Below are 18,623 nucleotides of genomic sequence, written 5' to 3' on the forward strand. Positions count from 1 at the left end.
CTGTCTCTCCCCAAGATGCATGCAGAGCCTCAGAGCCCTGCTGTATTGGAGCAAGGCTTCAACCCTGTCTGTGGTGAGAGGGAAAAGGCCAGTGGAGCGGTGCTCTGATGGGAAAACCAAGGGTCTCTGGAGGCATTGGGAGACAAGAGACCAGGAGTCTGTAAGGGCACATGTGTACCCAAAATCTGGTGGAGTGTTGGAACAAGTGCAGTCTGACCTAGCGGTCACACTCAGTAAGGCAGACAAGTAATGCCTGAGAAGGGGGACATTACTATGCATGGCTGATAGGGGACTGGTGCAGGAAGTAGGTGGAACAGAGGTTCTGGAAGGGGGCTGTGAAATGCAGCAGGCTAGGGGACAGTACACTACATGTTCTGATCATCTATTCTGAGTAAAGATAATTTCCTGAGATAGATCTCCAAAAGCCTATCCTATCAGAGGGCAGATGCAATCTTAGATACTGCCCTTTGAATAAGCAGAATGAGAAAATTCTTCTGGTTGCCACCAAGTCAGTGCATGTTAGAGGGAGATCTCCGTCTGATTGTCAAATTGAAAGTTGGTGTGACTTCTGATCAGTAAAATGCGTTTTTAGTACACTAAATAGGCATCATTCTGAGATATACTGTTGAACATCTGGCTCACCTTCCATTGCATGTCCTTTATTGGAAACTACTGACTTTGGGAAAGATGTGCTTTTTAAATTCATATAAAGCTTCATGACAAGTCATGTTTATCAGGGAAGCTGTTCAGTTGTTTATGGAGATAAGCCAGGGCTATGGGTAATTTGATATTTGTGAATCCATGATATCTTATACATCTATATTGGGAAGGAGGCTTTGGAATGGCTGTATGGCTCCTATGCACTCTGAGTTTTTAAACTAGGGCCTACCCAGGCCTCCATTTTTGTAAGTCGGTGTGTAAATAGTTGTAGGTCCCCTTTTGTTGCCAGGCTCATTTGTACCCACAATTTTGGTTGCTTGGAAGTCTAAGTCTTTGGTTCCATCCACAAATAAGAAATTCAGACCTAAATTGTGAACAAAAATAATTGCAGTACAAAATTACACCTTTAGTTATCTGCACACTCAGAAATGGAGAGCAGTGTCCCAAGGGACAGTGACTTTGGGTAGTTTAATATGGACTCAGGTGACTTCAGTTTCTCAGAGATGAGACAGCCAGACTCTTCAAAGAGCTGACATTGTTTAGTCAAGGGTTCCCATGGTTTGTTCTGTCATTCTGTGCACGTAGCCCAAAATTTCCACTTCTAGATCAGTGGGCAATCATTCTCTGTGAGAGCTGAGCCAAAATATTTTGGACAAAATTTAGTTTTTTCCCCCAAAAAATGCATTTTCAGATCAATGGAAACATTTCACAAGTTCATATCCATTTCAGCAAATTGGCTGGGTTGAAATGAATTTTTCTTTCAACATTAGCGAAAACAAAACATTTTGATTGTTTGGAGCTAGCTTCACAAAAACCAAGGAGAAGGTAGTAGTGGTCCCCTTATGACCAATAGCTCATTGGCTAGAGTGTACACCTGGGAAGAGCGGTGTTCAGATCCCTGCTCCAGAAAGAGGCATTTGACCTGGTCTCCCTCACATCCCGAGTAAGTGCCCTGACTGCTGGACTATTAGATATAAGGAGGGGAACGCCTTGGCTTTTTGTAACACTAGCCCTTCATTTCCTTTGCCTCTGTTTAAAGAGGTGAAAACCAACCAAAACCAAAATGTTTAATTTGACCCAAAACAATTTTTTTAATTTTTGATTTACCCAAAATTCGGAAAAATGTCGGTTTCAGTTCAGGGCAAAACAGATTTTTTTTTCAGAACTGCCAGAAAACTGAAAAAGTCAGTTATTCACCCAGCTCCATTGTCTGCCCCATCAACATCAACTCCTCCAGGGGGGTGTGACAATCAGAAATACCACAGGGACCCCCATCAAAGGGCCTCACAGTAAAGCAAACTTCTCCTACACTTGCTTCAACTGATGACCTGAAAGAGGGAGAAAAAAAAAGAGAATGTGAGTCATCAATTCAAAAGAGGCATGAAACAGAAAAGAAAGGTAAGGCTGCCTGGAGCACCAGCTTCCTCACATAGTGCAGAACTACTTCCCTTTAAACAAATGACAGAAAAGGAGACAAATATGGCTAAATGGATTTAAACCTTGAGGAAAAACATCACATGTCTTTCCCCAGATTTAGTCATTTTAAGTTATTTTGCAGTGGATGCAACAGTCATAGGTAACTCCTCAGCTGTAAGTAGTGAGGAAAAAAACACTAGGGACTTAGACTGCTGTAGCAGGGACAGAATGTTCCACTCTGTGGAATAAAAACTGCCCCTCAAATCTCTACAGTTAGGGGTGACTGAGCAATAATACACTGGGGGCAGATCCTCGGCTGGTGTAAATTGTCTTAACTTTGTAGAGGAGCACAATGGAGCTAAGCCAATTTACACCAGCTGGCAAGGAACAGAGTTCCTGGTGTGGAGATTTGTTATAATGAGTGCTTTTAGAGAATAGGTGTGCAGTTCTTTTTTCTTATGGTACAAATATTAGTCTGTTTATGTTTGTAGATGTGGCATTACTGTTGTTTGTATGGCACTAACTAATGTTTGTGTAGCTGAAGCTGTAAAGTACATTAATGGTGGTATTATTATTGGTAGTATTATTATATATAGGAATAATAACACAATTTCCCAACATTTTCCATGACACATTAACCTCAGAAGGAAAAAACCTAACCATACATATCCCTTGTCTGTGGCATTTATTAGAAAGGTAGAGTGGGTTCAATGATTGTAGCAGCAGGAAATAATTATCCAATGATCACAATACAGATCCAGCCAGATCCACGTAAACAGAGGCCTGCTGGGATTCAGTCAAGACTAGTAGGGTTGCCAACCCTCCAGGAGTCCTGAAGTCTTCAGGAATTAAAGATTCATCTTTAATTAAAGATTATGTCATGATATGAAACCTCCAGGAATATGTCCAACCAAAACTGGCAACTCTAGTGAGGAGACACATACTTAGAGAGATCTAAGTACTGTAGTGTCCTCAACAGCCTGTCTTCTATTCATCTCCGGCCATAGTTTTTAATTCTGGCAGTTATAACAGATTCACAAGAGCAAAATTTAAATCAATCAGCCCGCGCATTGGAGGGAGTCAGTTAGCCACTGCTCATGAAAAGGGGTGAGACTAGGAAGTGCTCTCGGTGAAACACGACGGAGTATTGTACGTGTAGCTATTATCCTGCTTCTAAGGCTACGGCAGGGACTACACTGGGTCAGGTTTCATTAGCCAGATTCTTGCCTTGTTCAAATTTGAGAAAATTTCATCGTACATAATTCAGTTGGACAGAAGTTTATTGGCACTTAGAGTCAGTGGGCTGGGGAGAGCTGGGTGCAGCTCACAGGAGAAGATGGATCATTTGGATCTTCCAAGTGGCTAGTTCAACACTAGGCCAGTCCCCTGGCACAGATTATAGTAGCCGTGTTCTGAACTATGCTGGCTGCCTGTGACCCTCCCGGGCTGTTCTAGCAGCCAAAGATTGCCACGGGTAGGGACATTCTGGCCAGGCCCCCTTTGAAAAGTCCAGAAAAAAGGATTAGTGTTGATCACTGGCTGTTGTAGCAGCTCTTTGCCACCCAATGGGGTGCCCTAGGGAGGGGGAATTGGGAAATGGCTAGCTGAGCTGGCTTTAGGGCAGCTTTGTACTGCGGCAGCACTGGCGGAGCATCCAGCCCTATGTTTTTACTGCTTTCCCGGCTTAGACTACGTATGGTGCCTTAAGAATGGGTTTTAAAAGAGTAATTGATTTTGTTTAAAGCCTCATCTATGATTTCTTTGTCTGGCAGAGAATAGGATCCAAGACACATAGAACTCAGGCAGCCATGCTGCATATGAGGTCATTAGTGGCGTCTCTGTGATTCTCTGTTTAATACGTACAATGGGTACAGAACAGTTCAAAGTCTGAACAGTAGCATAGGTCAGTCTCATTCATAGTTCCAATTGAATCAGCAATCCAGGCTTTTTCCTCTGTGCAAATTGACAACTTGGAGTGCTTGGCACTGACAGTGGTTCTCGACTAGCATCAAATTTTATGTGATTGAGTCTTTAAAAGGCATGTTCTCCTTTCTCAATGTTGGCCTTTATTACAGCCCATGAATCATCTCTTGCTTTTTAATCCTTTGTGGGAATTTCTTTAGGCGTTTTTCAACTGAAAAATGTCAGTATCACACAATAATTAGGGATATTGAATTTGAGAGTAAACTAGGGTAGCAGCGCCAGCAAGGTGGTGGCTAGGTTTGTTACTGAGAGCTGAATGGTGCCGTATGATGGACACTTCAAGCTGCCATTGAGTTGAGGGGGTTTGTGTGCTTGTGTATGTATGTATATAATGGCAGGATCAGGTCCTTAGAGTGTGTGTGTGTGTGTGTGTGTGTGATGACAGGATCAGGCCCTTAGTTTCACTGCATGGATAGCAGAGAGCACATTGTATTAAGAGCTTCAGTTAGGCCCTGCTTCAGCAGGGTACTTAAGCTCATGGCTAACTGTCAGTATTACCACTGAAGTTCTATTTGAAGTGAATGAGACTACTGTGACCCAGGAATTTCTTAGTGCCAACTGGCAAGGGGCACAGAGGGGGTGCACGTGGGTTACAGAAATCTTCTGCCCTAGCCCTGAGCCCCCCACTGCACCCCAAACCCATCATCCCCGGCCTCACCCCAGAGCGCTCGCCCCCCTGCCAAAGCCCTCACCCCCGGCACCCACAACCTTCTGCCCCAGCCCTGAGCCCCCTTCTACACTCTGAACCCCTCAGCCCCACCCCTGCCACACATCACCTCCATATTGGTACACATAACAAAAGTCATTCCGCACATGGATGTAAAAAATTAGAGGGAACATTGATCTCAACCAGGCTTGGTTGAAAATGCTGGAGAGACCTTTGGGGGAGAAACTTCTTTAGACAGGAGGTTAACCTAACCTGTTAATTAGGTTTAGTCTCTAGAAAGAAAGCATGTTATGATTTTGTTTTACAATAAACCTGGCGATCCTGAGTGTATCGTGACTTTGGGAACGGCTGACCTGGTAATTAGGCGAGTGTACAGTGGATAAGGGGTGGAGCACTACAGGGAATGCGCTGAGGACTCAGAGGTTGGTATGTGCCTATTGCTACCTGTCCAGAGAAGGCAAGGCCTGTGGAGACTGGTAGGCAGTGCTTGTGCTGCCAGAGAGCTGATCCGCAGCAGGCACAGAGAAGACTGCTCCATGCTAATCATGTCTCAGGCGCTCTCTTTCTACTACATCCCCCAAAATATGTGGTATTAGTAGCCACGGGAAGCAAATATGTTGATTCCTGTACTTTTACCCATCCATGGGTCTGATCCAATGTCTTCCCACTGATTTCAGCAGGCAGCCTCCCGTTGGCTTAATTGTGCATTAAGTTAGGGACAAAAGGAGCCCGACCGTGGTTTTCAATATTATTTCTGGACATTCAATATTGTATAAAAGTGCTTTGGGGCAGTATATCACTGGCTGCATGTGTCTGCAGATATTTTTGGGTAGAGACCATTTTGAACCTAGTATTCAGCTCTGAAGAATGTTTACCTGTTGAACAGGTGGCCCAACAAACAGGATGCTATAATGCTGAGTGACAACGAAAGATTTAGAAAAAGCCTTCAAGAAACTTCACTGAATTTGTCTTTTGGGGGTAGAAATCGCATCCAAATGCTGCTACCAGTTATGCCACAAGAGGTTGGCCTTTATTACAAAATGAATGTTATTGTGATCAGTCGATGTGATGCTGATCATAGCTGATCTGCTTGTGCATCGGGAAAATTGTGATTCGCCTGGTGTAAGCTTAACTCGATTTTTCACAACTGTCTGCAAACACGATAAAATGTCCTGGCGATGATGACAAAGCCTGACGGGATGAGTTTTGCCTGCAGGGGAGTAGCATGAGCTCTGCAGTATGTGCCATTCAGTACAATCATTAATAATACGCATCACAAGGGACTGCACATGCCAGCCTCTCGGTTAGTTCGAAAAAAGTTGATATATTTGCTACTGACAGAGGGAGGAAAAGATAAATTCATAGACTAGCAGGTGGACATTAGACAAATCCCTACCGTGCCTGAAATACCGTTTGACCCATCATATAAAAATGCCTAAGTAGAAAAGCAGAACTAATTGCCATTGAAGTCACAGATATCCTGAGGCAGATCTTGAGATGGAGACAAGAGGTTTTTTAATTAATTATAAACCACATGATTGATTAAACATCCTCAGCAGAAATCTCTAAAGAGAAGTGGAGGGAGAAAGTGAGGGGGGCGGGGGGCGGAAGAGCTGATTCAAGCTCTAAAGCAAATGAGAAGTCATGCTATTTCATTCTCTAAAAACTTTGTGCTCACAGACCACACAAATATCATAACATACTCTGCATCACATTACGAATGGCGTAGCCCTAGCACAATGCACCAATTAACTACTACAACCCTGACATATAACAATATGAATACAGGCTTGTATTACCTCATGTATAGAATAGCTTCCTATATAGAACAATTCTTCTTTGAGTGCTTGCATTTGTACATGACACTGTAAGTGTATGCATGTCATACACAGTGTGCTGGAGAGTTTTCCCTAGTGACACACATGGGGGTGTTCCACCCACTGGCAAGCTCCTTGTGCTCTGAAGTGAGGGTATAAAGGGCAGCGTCACCCTGCCCTTCCTTTGTTCCTTCTTACCATCCATGGTCAGAGCACTGGGGTTCCTCACAAACAAAGTTCTCTTCGATGTAGTGGGTTTTTTCCCATTGTTTGACATTAAAAAAAAATCATATGTTGCTTCTTTACTTTTAATTTTTTTAATTCTACTTTGTTTTTTTTCTGTCAGGAGGGCCTCCGGGCCCCTCCCAGTACAGAGGGAGCCTATGCCAAGGTCCCTGGGGTCTAAACCTTGTCTGAGCTGCAGAGAGGCTATGCCTATTAGTGACCCTCATTCACGCTACCGCAAGTGCTTGGGTGATGCTCACTTTGGAGATAGATTCTCCATTGTCATGGTTTTAATATCAGGTCAAAAAACCAGAGAGGAATGTCTCATTATATCCTTATGGAGGTCACCCTTAGACCAGCATCAGAACCCTTCAGTCATTGAAAGGTTGTTCCTTGGCGACTCCTTCCCATATTGCTTCCCCAGCCCTGGCAGCAGACCAGAGCCAGAGGAGATCCCCACCATCAGGACCATCTTCTTTGAGTCCCAGGACTCTGGAACAGCCCCAGACTCAGAAGCTTAGGAAGAAATTGGTATCCAGTTCTTCAATGTCCAGAAGATGGGACACCTCTACAGAAGGTTGGTCCAGTACCTGTGGTAAAGTGCACCCTTCAGCTTTGCACTCTCCAGTTCCAACTCACATGGACACACCTGAGCCATCAACTCCAGTGTCCTCTCGGGGACTGTTGAGACTGGCTACCACATCATCTACAATGGCTCCATCATCCCTTATTCTAGCAGGTCAGTAGCCCATGTCTATTCCAATACCAGTGGCCTGTGCTGCTGCCAGAGGCTTGTTGTGCCTGTCAGTACCACCGTCACCCTTGCTCTGGGCCCAGGACCCTTGTCAGGGCTCAGTGCAGCCATCAGTACCAGAGTACTCTAGTTGGGCACCACCGTCCTCAGTCCCAGTACTTACTCACTTGTCTGGTTCAGTACCAGTTTCTCTACACTGCATGCTGCTGGTAGCTGGGAAGCTGTCTATGCTTCCTCTGGTACCGCATGCTTGATGCAGATCCAGATGAATCACCAAGAATCCCATCCTGGCCATGCACCACCCTGGCTATTAGATTACTCAGATTCGTCACTGGAATTTGAGGTAGAGTAGGATATCCCTGTACTGACAGTCTAGAGCTCAGTCCTGTTCCCATACTCACCACTGGGATTCTGAGAGGGCTTCAGCCAGGTATTGGGACACTTCGGTCAGGCATGCTTGGGGCCCAGTGCCATACGAGTCCCTTCAGTGGCTTCACTGGTTGCCCTCAGGGATGCCTCCTGCAGCTAGATCTACTTCACCACTCCCCCGTACAAATAGAACTTTCAGGAGGGAGCTTTCTCCAGCCCATACCAACAAACCAGTCACGGTCAGTACTGATCAGCCTTTGGACTTTCAAAACTCAAGACTTGCCTGAACTAGTTCTGGAGCAGCAATCTGCCCTGGTACCACATAAGCAATCTTGGAAATTGTCAAGCTTTACCTTCCTGGCAGGCATCATCCTCATCTCCTGATGAGGCCCTGGTATGCATTCTCCCTGGTACCGGATTACCTTAAGGTACACCAGGAGCTCCTGGGCAATCTCCCTGGGGATTCAACTGGAGATTGTGGAAGAGAATACTCACAAACTTTTTGATATTCTCCATCCCACAACACCAGGGAAGGTGGTCCCTGTCCATAAGTGTCACAATTGGGCAAAACAATTTGGCAAATACCTTCCTCCATTCGGCTCGTGGCCAAAAAGAATGGCACATAAATATCAGATTCCATTCCAATGATTCAGGTACAGGCCACTGTCTGTCAGACGCTCTGTCTTTTCAATATCCCAGGCCTGATACTGAGCAATCTTTAGTGAATATTCAGATGATAGAGCTCATCAGGGCAGTCCTGGATTTGACCTTGGCCAGGGCTTTCCTGCCTCTTTCCAGATTTCACACTATATCAGATCTCTGTGCATCCCTCAAAAACCGTCCTCAGACCACTGTGAAGAATTCTCCTAGACTCAGGTCATGTGGTAGCATGTCACCCCACACATCAGGCTGTACATCAGAGCTTTGCAGGTATGGCTCAAGTAGGTTTATCACCCTCATATTCATCATCCAGACAAGCTAGTGTGCATCCTGGATAGCATACTATCATCTCTGACCTGTGGGATGAGTCAAGACAATTTGTGCAGGGGAGTTCCATTCTCTCATCCTCCACCCTCTCCCTACCATGACTGGTAATTGATGTCTCAGCTATGGGTTGGGAAGTGCATCTGGGCAATCTTTGAGCCCAGAGTTTGTGGACTGTCCACGAGGCCAGGTTACACATAGAAGTCCTCAAATTGAGCACAATGTTCTGTACATTCAGCAGTTCCTGCCTCACATTTGGGGCAAGACTATCCAGGTGCTGAACACCACTACCACAGTGGCATTTTAGCTGAACAAGCAAGGGGGCACCGGGTCAGACAGCCTTGTCAGGAGGCAGCCAAGTTGTAGAACTGGTGCATTCAGAGCTTGGTCAGTCTCTAGGCAACACACTGCCAGGGATTCGAAATAGCCAGGTGGATTGTCTGAGCAGGTCCTTCAGTTTGGACAATGAATGGTCCCTCAACACAAATGTTCTAGCATGGTATTCAGTGAAGGGGATTTCCCGTCTGTAGATCTGGTTGCAACTTGACAGAACAGGAAGTATCCCCACTTCTGTTCCAGGGTGGGACACACCTCAGGATCAATGTCAGACAATGTCCTGTTTCCATGGAACAAAGAGCTCCCTGATTCTCAAGCTCAAGCAAGATCAGGGCAAGATGATCCTTATAGCTCCAGCCTGGCTGAGACAGATGTGGTACACAGAGTTCTGCAAATTGTCCACTCATGAACCTTTATTGTTACCAATAGCCAGAGATCTCCTGACACAGAATCTCGGCCCGGTATTACACGTTATGGCATGGTTCATCAGTGGCTGAATATAGAGGAGTCACATTGCTCAGTAGCAGGTCAGAAAGTGCTCCTTAATAGCAGAAAGCCATCCACAACGGCTACTTACTTGAGTAAATGGAAGTGTATTTCCATCTGGGCCACCTCCCATAATTCTGGGCCATTTTGTGTATCTTTAGGAGTCAGATCTAGCCCTTAGCTCCATCAGGGCGCATCTGTCAGCTATCTTGGCATTTCACTCTTGCACAGATGATTAGACTGTTTTCACTTGCCCAATCACTGCCAGGTTCCTTTAGGGTCTTGATAGATTGTAGAGACCCAACACCTTCTTGGGATTTAAATCTGCTGTTGTCTGCACTTATTGACCCTCCTTGTGAGCCTTTAGCATCATGCTCATTTAGAATCTGTCAGCACAGGTAGCCTTCTTAGAGGCCATTACCTCCGTCACAAGGATGAGAGAACAGAATGCATTGGTCACAGATCCACCAACCACAGTCTTCTACAAAGACAAGGTTCAGCTGAGAATATACCCCAGGTTCCTCTCAAAGGTGGTGGCCAATTTCCATTTGAATCGGTTTATTCACCTGCCAGTTTCCTTCCTGAACCACATACACATAAAGACAAGCGGAGGCTCTGTACTTTGGACATTCAGCAAACATTGGCATTTTACCTAGATAGAACAAAGCCTTTTGGTGTCTCTCCCCAGCTTTGCCTCTTTTATTGAATGTATGAGAGACCACCCCATTACAACTCAGACACTCAAAATGGATCACCAGCTGCATTACAATGTGCTATAATGGAGCAATGCCTCCTGAGAAATGCACAGTGCACTCGACAAGAGCTCATTCGAACTCAGCAGCATTTGTGGCACAATCCCAGTTATGGACATCTGTAGAGCAGCGACATGGTCTTCGATTCCTACACTCACCAAACACTGTATGCTGCATCATAGGAGCATGCCAATGTTGGGAAGCAGTCCCTCTTCTGATGAGACTCCCTGCCCTGCCTCTTGGGGTAATATCTTGGGAGTCACCTAAAGTATAACAGGCATATGCAAGCACTTGAAGAAAAAAATGGTTACTCATCTTCTCATAATTGTTGTTCTTCAGGATGTTTGTAGGCATGTGTCCATTACACGACCCACCCTCCTTTCCTGATGTATCAGAGCCTACTATTGGTTCCGGTGTGAAGGAACTGAAGCGGGGAGGGGACAACTCCACCCTTTATATCCTTGCTTCAGAGTATGAGGAGCCCAGCAGTGGGCAGAGCCACCCATATGGGTACCACTAAGGAAAACTCTCCAGCACCGGTGCATGTGATACACAGACACCTAAAGTGTAATGGACATATACAACACACCTCGAAGATCAGTTATGAGAAAGTGAGTCGCCATTTATGTTTTATTCTATGATGACCACTTAGCCCCTAACTCCATAAGGATTCATTTTCCATATAATTTTTTAAAAGGGGATTGGGCAAATAAAAATATCTAGATTTTAAGTATAGAATGGGATAGAAATTCCATTATCATGAGTCTGATTAATAGAATAATACTGTATAAAACCTATAGATATTATTTCCTAAATGCCATCTCTTACTTCTAATTTATACTTTAAATATATTTATGAACTGTGAATTTTTAAATGCACCGATTTCAATCTGGAGTTCTTTTTATATGTGGCTATTTTGTTATATGGGTTTTTCATTCTACATATGACCTTCAAATATATTTTGCTTGTGTGCTGAACTGGAAATTCAAACTTTTAAAAAAAGTTTGAAATTCTGGAAGGAAAAAGTGTACAGAAACACAAAATCTCTTATGCATATTTACATAATGTAGCATACAATTTCTTTCTTCATAACTTGTCTTCTATAAATCACCACATGCTATTTAATCTGGATACAATTAATTATGGACAAATGGAAATTGTGTCCTAGACCAAAACCTAAGTAATTAAAATAGGTAGAATGTCTGTTACAATTTTGAAAACACAAGGGCTGAGTTTCAGAAGTGCTGTGCACCCTCAACTCCAAAAGAAGTCACCAGCAGCTTTTACAAACTCTTTAAGCAATATCTAGTCTAGTTTCCTTGAACAATACTGAATGAAGTTTTATACTTGCAGTAGTAGTATCATGGTGTTTATGCTTTAAAAGTACACTCATTTATTTTACTTCCTCTTAATGCCATTTGTACACATACATGGATTTCAGAATATCTCTGTACATGTTCAAAATCAATACACCAGAAATTGAATTAACTGGTGACAAGTTGAGTTGATTGCAAAATTTCCGAAATGTGAAAAATGTCAACCAGCACCAGTTGAAAACCGTTGTTGGGATTTTCGAAAATGAAAAGGGAAATCAGTGAAAGATTGGACAAAGATAAATTTGACCCAGTATGACTATTGTTCAACATCATAGTTAGTAACAGTTCTTTCTCTTTGCTCTTAGGTATAAAGCGATAGTGAGGCCAATGGATATCCAAGCCCCCCATGCGCTGATGAAGATTTGTATGAAAGCTGCTATGATCTGGATTTTATCCATGCTGCTTGCCATTCCTGAAGTTGTGTTTTCTGACTTGCACCCTTTCTATGACAGAGATACTAACAAAACATTCATCAGCTGTGCCCCTTACCCACATTCTGATGGGCTACATCCAAAAATTCATTCAATGGCATCATTTCTGATCTTTTACATCATTCCTCTATCGGTCATTTCAGTGTATTACTACTTCATTGCTAAAAATTTGATCCGGAGTGCTTACAACATACCTGTGGAAGGAAACATACATGTTCAGAAACAGGTATGAATTTATTTTTATTTGAAAGTACATTACCCTCGTGGATGTTGGAATGACATGAAGTTTGTACCATGTATAGAGAAACTTAGGCCTGGTCTACACTGGAGGGGGGTGTCGATGTAAGATACGCAACTTCAGCTACGGGAATACTGTAGCTGAAGTTGACATATCTTATTCCGACTTACCTCCCGTCCTCACAGCGCGGGATCGACGGCCGCGGCTCCCCCGTCGACTCCGCTACCGCCGCTCGCTCCGGTGGAGTTCCGGAGTCGACGGGGAGCACGTTCGGGGATCGATATATCGCGTCTTAACGAGACACGATATATCGATCCCCGATAAATCGATCGCTACCCGCCGATACGGCGGGTAGTCTGGACATACCCTTACACTGGGAGAGTGTGGATCTCTGTTTCCATTTAGTGGCTGGAAATGTGTGAATCTACTATTGCTTCCAGCTAAGGTATCCACTTAAGGTATGGTATGTTTATACTGGAGATGGACTAATTTCCAGCTCAGGTAGACATACCCTTCATAGCTTTGATCAAGATAGAGGACTAAAAATAACAGTATCCATGGGGGCACAAACAGTGAGCTGGGCTAGCTGCCCCGAGAACAATCTTGTCTGAAATCCTTGACATGTACTTGGGGAACTAGTTGCTTGCACCAGTGTGGCTCCACTCGTATTTTTAGCACACTAGGTTGATCAGAGCAAGCACAGGTATGTCTCCTCGAGCTGGAAATACCCTTCCAGCTCCAGGATGCTGCTACCCTTAGATCTTGTCTAAATGAGAAAGTTACACTTCTTTAACTTGAATTGCTTTTAAACTGTTTTAAATTAGTACAACCCCCGTGTGGACTTTCCTATTTCAGTTTACATGTGGATTATTTCAGTCTGCCTTAAACCGATTCCTACTTGATTTCAAGTAAACTAACGTAAGCCATGATGAAACTGGGGTTTGCACCAGTTTCAATAAATCAGTTTAAATCCTCATCTTAAATTGAGCTGGTGCAACTTTCTCATGTAGGTAAGCCCGTGCTACTTTAGCTCAATCAGTAGAGGCCCATGCTTTTATGTTTTAGGCTCTAAGTCTGCTGTTAGCCTGAGTGCGGTCAGTTGTACAAACAATGATTTTACCCTCTGTCAGTAACATATCTGAACTGAAATTTCTTGAACCTTTAGAAATTTCCCCATCACTAGTTATCCGGTAGCACCACATGAGTGGAAAGATGTGCTTTCAGCATATTAAAAAGGACTTCTCTTACATTACTTTTGAATGTTTATAAGTCTTTCTCCCACCACTCCCACCTTTCTGCCTGTTTGATGACTGATTTGATTACCCACTAAAGTGCACTAGGAGGATAAAGAGTCACTTCTCGTCTGTCCTTTCCCCTAAAGGTTTGTATACAGCACAATAAAGATAGCAAAAAGTAAGTCTGCTCCAGCACAGTCAGTCAATGATTTCACTCCTGCAGTGCATTCAATAGTGATAGTTCTCTGTCTTAGATAAGTGATATTGATTTCTTTATTGCATTGTTTCCTTTCTTCCTAGTGCAGATGCGGGCCACAATAGCTTCAGTATCAAATTAAAGATACATTAAAAATATATATGTACAGTTCACTCATGGAGAGATTTATCCCACAGGGTTTAATTTACAGTTAGATCTTTGGGGACATTTGACTGTCATCTGGTACATGTCAATCTTTTCTGAATTCAATAGCTAATTTTCAGCTTATGCAATTAAAGGAACACAAAATAAAGTCATGACGTGCTATGCCAATGTTCTGTTGCCTGTTTCGTGCTTGCTTCTATCATGGGAAAAGATCTGCTTTTTGTGACCAGCTTAATTCTCAATTTACTTATAGTGCTTTGGGATTTGACTATCTGACTCAAATCTTCCATGTGAGTAATGAGAATATAGCATTTGCCACATTGGATCAGATCACAAAAAGTCTCAAATCTTGCAGTGGCAAACAGTACATAATGGTTGTTCAGTGCTATACATAAGAGGTGTGAAAAGGAGTGGCCGATCAGACTTTGATACACTTTATAAACATTTATACCTCAAATAAGACCCATCTAACGCCTTCAATTTTACGAGGATGAGAGCTGGGATTCTGAATATGACTACTCAGCAAAAACTGTGCACAGGCTAGTCTATACCAGTGTTTCTCAACCAGGGGTACGTATACCATTGGGCAGGGGAGGGCAAACTACGGCCCGCGGGCCAGATCTGGCCCGTCAGGGCTTTCAATCCGGCCCACGGGATTACCTGCCCCGTGGCGCAGTGGAGCTAAGGCAGGCTCCCTGCCTGCCCTGGCCCCACGCCGGTCCTGGAAGCAGCCGGCACCACGTCCCTGAGTGGGGGGGCAGAGGGGTCCGTGTGCTTCCCTCGCCTGCAGGCACCGCCCTCCGCAGCTCCCATTGGCTGGGAACGGGGAACCACGGCCAATGGGAGCTTTGGGGGGGGGGGTACCTGCAGGCAAGGGCAGCATGCAGCAGAGCACCTGTTCCACCCCACCCCCAGGAGCCAATGCTGGACATGCTGGCTACTTCCAGGAGCAGCACAGGGCCAGGGCAGGCAGGGAGCCTGCCTTAGCCCCACTGTGCACCACTGCCACCATGGAGCCACTTGAGATAAGTGGCGCCAGGCCAGAGCCCGCACCCCAAACCCCTCCTTCACCCTGCACCCTCCACCCTGCACCCCAACCCCCTGTTGCACCCCTCCTGCACTCCAACCCCCTGCCTTGAACCCTCTCCCACACTCTGCACCCCCTCCTACACCCCAAACCCCTGCCCTGAGCCCCCGCCGCACCCTGTACTCCGCACCCCTCCTGCACCCCAACTCCCTGCCCTGAGCCCTCTCCTGCAACCCACACCCCTCCTGCACCCCAGCCCCTTGCCCTGAGCCCCTTCCTGCACACCGCACCCTCCTCCCCCACAACCTGCACTCCCTCCCGCACTCCAACCCTCTGCCCCAGCCCTACATTCATGGCCCTGCATACAATTTCCCCACCCAGATGTGGCCCTAGGGCCAAAACGTTTGCCCTCCCCTGCCCTTGGGGGTACGCAGAGGACTTCCAGGGGGTACATCAACTCATCTAGATATTTGTCTAGTTTTACAATAGGCTACATAAAAAGCACTGGTGAAGTCAGTACAAACTAAAATTTCATACAGACAATGACTTGTTTATACTGCTCTGTATGCTATACACTGAAATGTAAGTACAATATCTATATTGTAATTGATTTATTTTAGAATTATATGGCAAAATGAGAAAGTAAACAATTTTTCAGAGATAGTGTACTGTGATACTTTTGTATTTTTATGTCTGATTTTGTAAGTAAGTAGTTTTTAAGTGTGGTGAAACTTGGGGGTATGCAAGACAAATCAGATGCCTGAAAAGGGTACAGTAGTCTAGAAAGATTGAGGACCACTAGTCTATCCAAGCTAGCAGGTAACAAAAGCAGTGAAGACACCACAGCAACAATTTGAGAGCAGATAGTGAGAGCCCAGCATGGACCCTGGGTATGTAACCAGCTTGCTAGCCCATGCTGTGCTGTCTTCATTAATATTGTTGCCTATGCCAGCTGGAGTCAGGCATGGGTAATTGAGCCCGTGCACAGCTTTTGCTATGTAGGCATACCCACAGTTTGAGCTCTCACCCTTCTCAACTGAAGCAATCAGAACTGAGCCCATTACTCTGCAAGGGCCTGCATGTGCCCAGCTGCTGCACGAATATGGAAGAGCGGGGTGGCCACAAGTGGTGTTCACAACTTCAAGACTTACATGCAGAGCAAGTGGAGCTAGCGGCAAGAGCCACTCTAAGCAGGGTGGGGAGGAGGTAGGGCATGACCACAAAGCAGTGTGCACACAGCAGCCTCTTAAGGCAAGTGGTAGTGCACTGTCTGTGCCAGCAAGTTCCAGGAGGCATTGCCTCTCCCATGATGCAATACTGTCTAGAGGTTCCCTGGGTGGAGCAGCTGTGTCATCCTCTTTTGGATGGTGGGTCCCTCTAAGGTCTTGTCTACTCTAGGAAGATAGATATGTTTGTACAATGAGAGAGAGCAAGAGAACACATTGTATCACCCTAGTGCAGACTGGGCAGGTTGTAGCTTTACTTCGATTTAGCTGCTTGAGGTGAACCCTAGTGTCCCCCTCAGGATTTCCCCTTAAGGTTCACCTTCACCATCTAAATCAATGTAAAACCACAGCTTGCTCTGTCTTTGTAACACGTTAACTATCATGTGGTAAAAATACAGCTTTTCCTAGTGTAGGCCAGGCCTCAGGGCGTTTGTCCTTTCATCGCACCTCGGCCTTCTCCTATCATGGTCTGAGCTGGAAGATTGGGACAGTCATTTCTGAGATGGGCCCTGTGACAAGTTGTGGGTTCTGTCTGTGCAATTTACGAATGGTGGATGATATTATTAAATTGTATCATGACATTTCTGTGTCCCAGAAAGCCTATATGTATGCGGATCCATCAATGCTGACAGAACATGCAGCTGGTACTCACTAGATGAAGGACAATGGGGAATACTTAACATTAATGATGGTTGTTTGAGCATACAAAAGTTAACCCAAAGAGTGACTGTAACTTAGGGGAATGCCATTTATATCCATCTTCTCTGAGGGGAGGGTTTTTCTGGAGAAAAGTTACCAAGCATAGAACAAAGAAACCCAGGTGAGTAGGAGGGGTTTAAATAAGGAAATATACAAAAAGCCTGGAGGAGGAGAAAGGAAGGCTACAGGAGCTGGGGAAGAAGACTCCATGAAGGAGAAACAATGATCCCGCCTGCCGGCATTATGTATGTGTATGTATACCACATGGCCCCAAGTGGTAACATATTTGCGCTCTGTGCAGTATGCTAGGTAGCCCCTACCATGGCTAATAAGTTGCTGATTCTTGGACTTCTATAGACCATGCCGGGGTTAGTGATACTCAGTCACTGAGCATTAGTTGACCTGAGTTTTATCTTTAGGATAGAGGAGATAATTTAGTTGTTTGGTTTTTTACTTTTTGGGCAGCTGACTCACTCAGTGCTAAAGTCCTGTCCAGTCCAGACTCCCCTGCATTCACTGTCTCATTCCCCCCTCCCCATCCATTCCCTTGTGACAGGGAAAGTAATTAGCTTCCAATTTCCCAGCTGTTGCCAAAGTGAGGAACATTTGCTAATCTACTTTTCTCTTTGTTCTTTTCAGATCGATTCACGGAAGCGTCTGGCCAAGACAGTGCTGGTGTTTGTGTGCCTCTTTGCTTTCTGCTGGCTTCCGAATCACATCATCTATTTATACCGGTCCTACCATTATTCAGAGGTAGACACCTCAGTGTTGCACTTCATCACCAGCATCTGTGCTCGAATCCTGGCCTTTGCTAACTCTTGCGTAAACCCTTTCGCGCTCTACTTGCTCAGCAAAAGTTTTAGGAAACAGTTCAACAACCAGCTGTTGTGCTGCAGAACCCGTCTCCTCATCAGGTCCCAAAGCATGGGCAGAAGTACCACTCGAATGACCTCCCTCAAGAGCACCAACCATTCAGTGGCCACGTTCAGCCTCATCAACGGCAACCACATCTGTAACGAAGGCTGTGTATAGGGTACATGGCAGGGACAGCTTTGGAAACGGTTGTGCAGTGTAGATAGCATGGCTGCCTGCTCTGCTTTGCGGGGATAGTGAGTACCATACATGCATAGAGAAAGCAACTGCATACAAGAACTTCCAGGTACTTTAGGGCCTGACACCGTCATAGTGAACACCTCATGTGATGTGCTGAATGCCTTTATTGCTCACCGATTTAACGAGAGTTGAGTGCACTCAGCCCCTATAAGATCAGGCCGTCATTGGCTTGGAGTCAAATCTTGAGGTCCATAGTTTTGCCTCAGTTCTGACTCAGGCAGACTCCAACCACAGTCCCATAAAAACGGTGTAAGGGATTCAAGATTTGTCCCATTGTTTGCAGAAACAGCTTCATGGGTTTGTTTGTTTTTCTGTCTTGTTTTTTGGCTGAAGTAAACTCATCTAAATGAGAGCGACCCTTTTAAAAAAAGTTAAGTGTTGATCATTTCCTAGAACTGTCAAATATTTATAAATGTTTTGAATACAGTATTCATAGTGTAAAAAGATTTTAACAGTGTTTACTGGGGT

The 18,623-nt window shown here is 44.9% G+C and overlaps 1 protein-coding gene across 1 annotated transcript in view; it reads left to right on the forward strand.

The window, feature by feature from the left end:
* Positions 1–18,074, forward strand: part of LOC112103825 (gastrin-releasing peptide receptor) — a 35,062-nt gene extending 16,988 nt beyond the window's left edge. The window contains exons 2-3 of the mRNA XM_024195776.1: positions 12,131–12,482; positions 17,682–18,074. Coding sequence (XP_024051544.1) covers positions 12,131–12,482; positions 17,682–18,074 — 745 coding nt within the window. The remainder of the gene's footprint in view (positions 1–12,130; positions 12,483–17,681) is intronic.
* Positions 18,075–18,623: the final 549 nt, after the last annotated feature.

The sequence above is a fragment of the Terrapene carolina genome, unplaced genomic scaffold (assembly GCF_002925995.2).
Source record: "Terrapene carolina triunguis isolate 2854851 unplaced genomic scaffold, T_m_triunguis-2.0 Scaffold22, whole genome shotgun sequence".
Classification (NCBI taxonomy): Eukaryota; Metazoa; Chordata; order Testudines; family Emydidae; genus Terrapene; species Terrapene triunguis.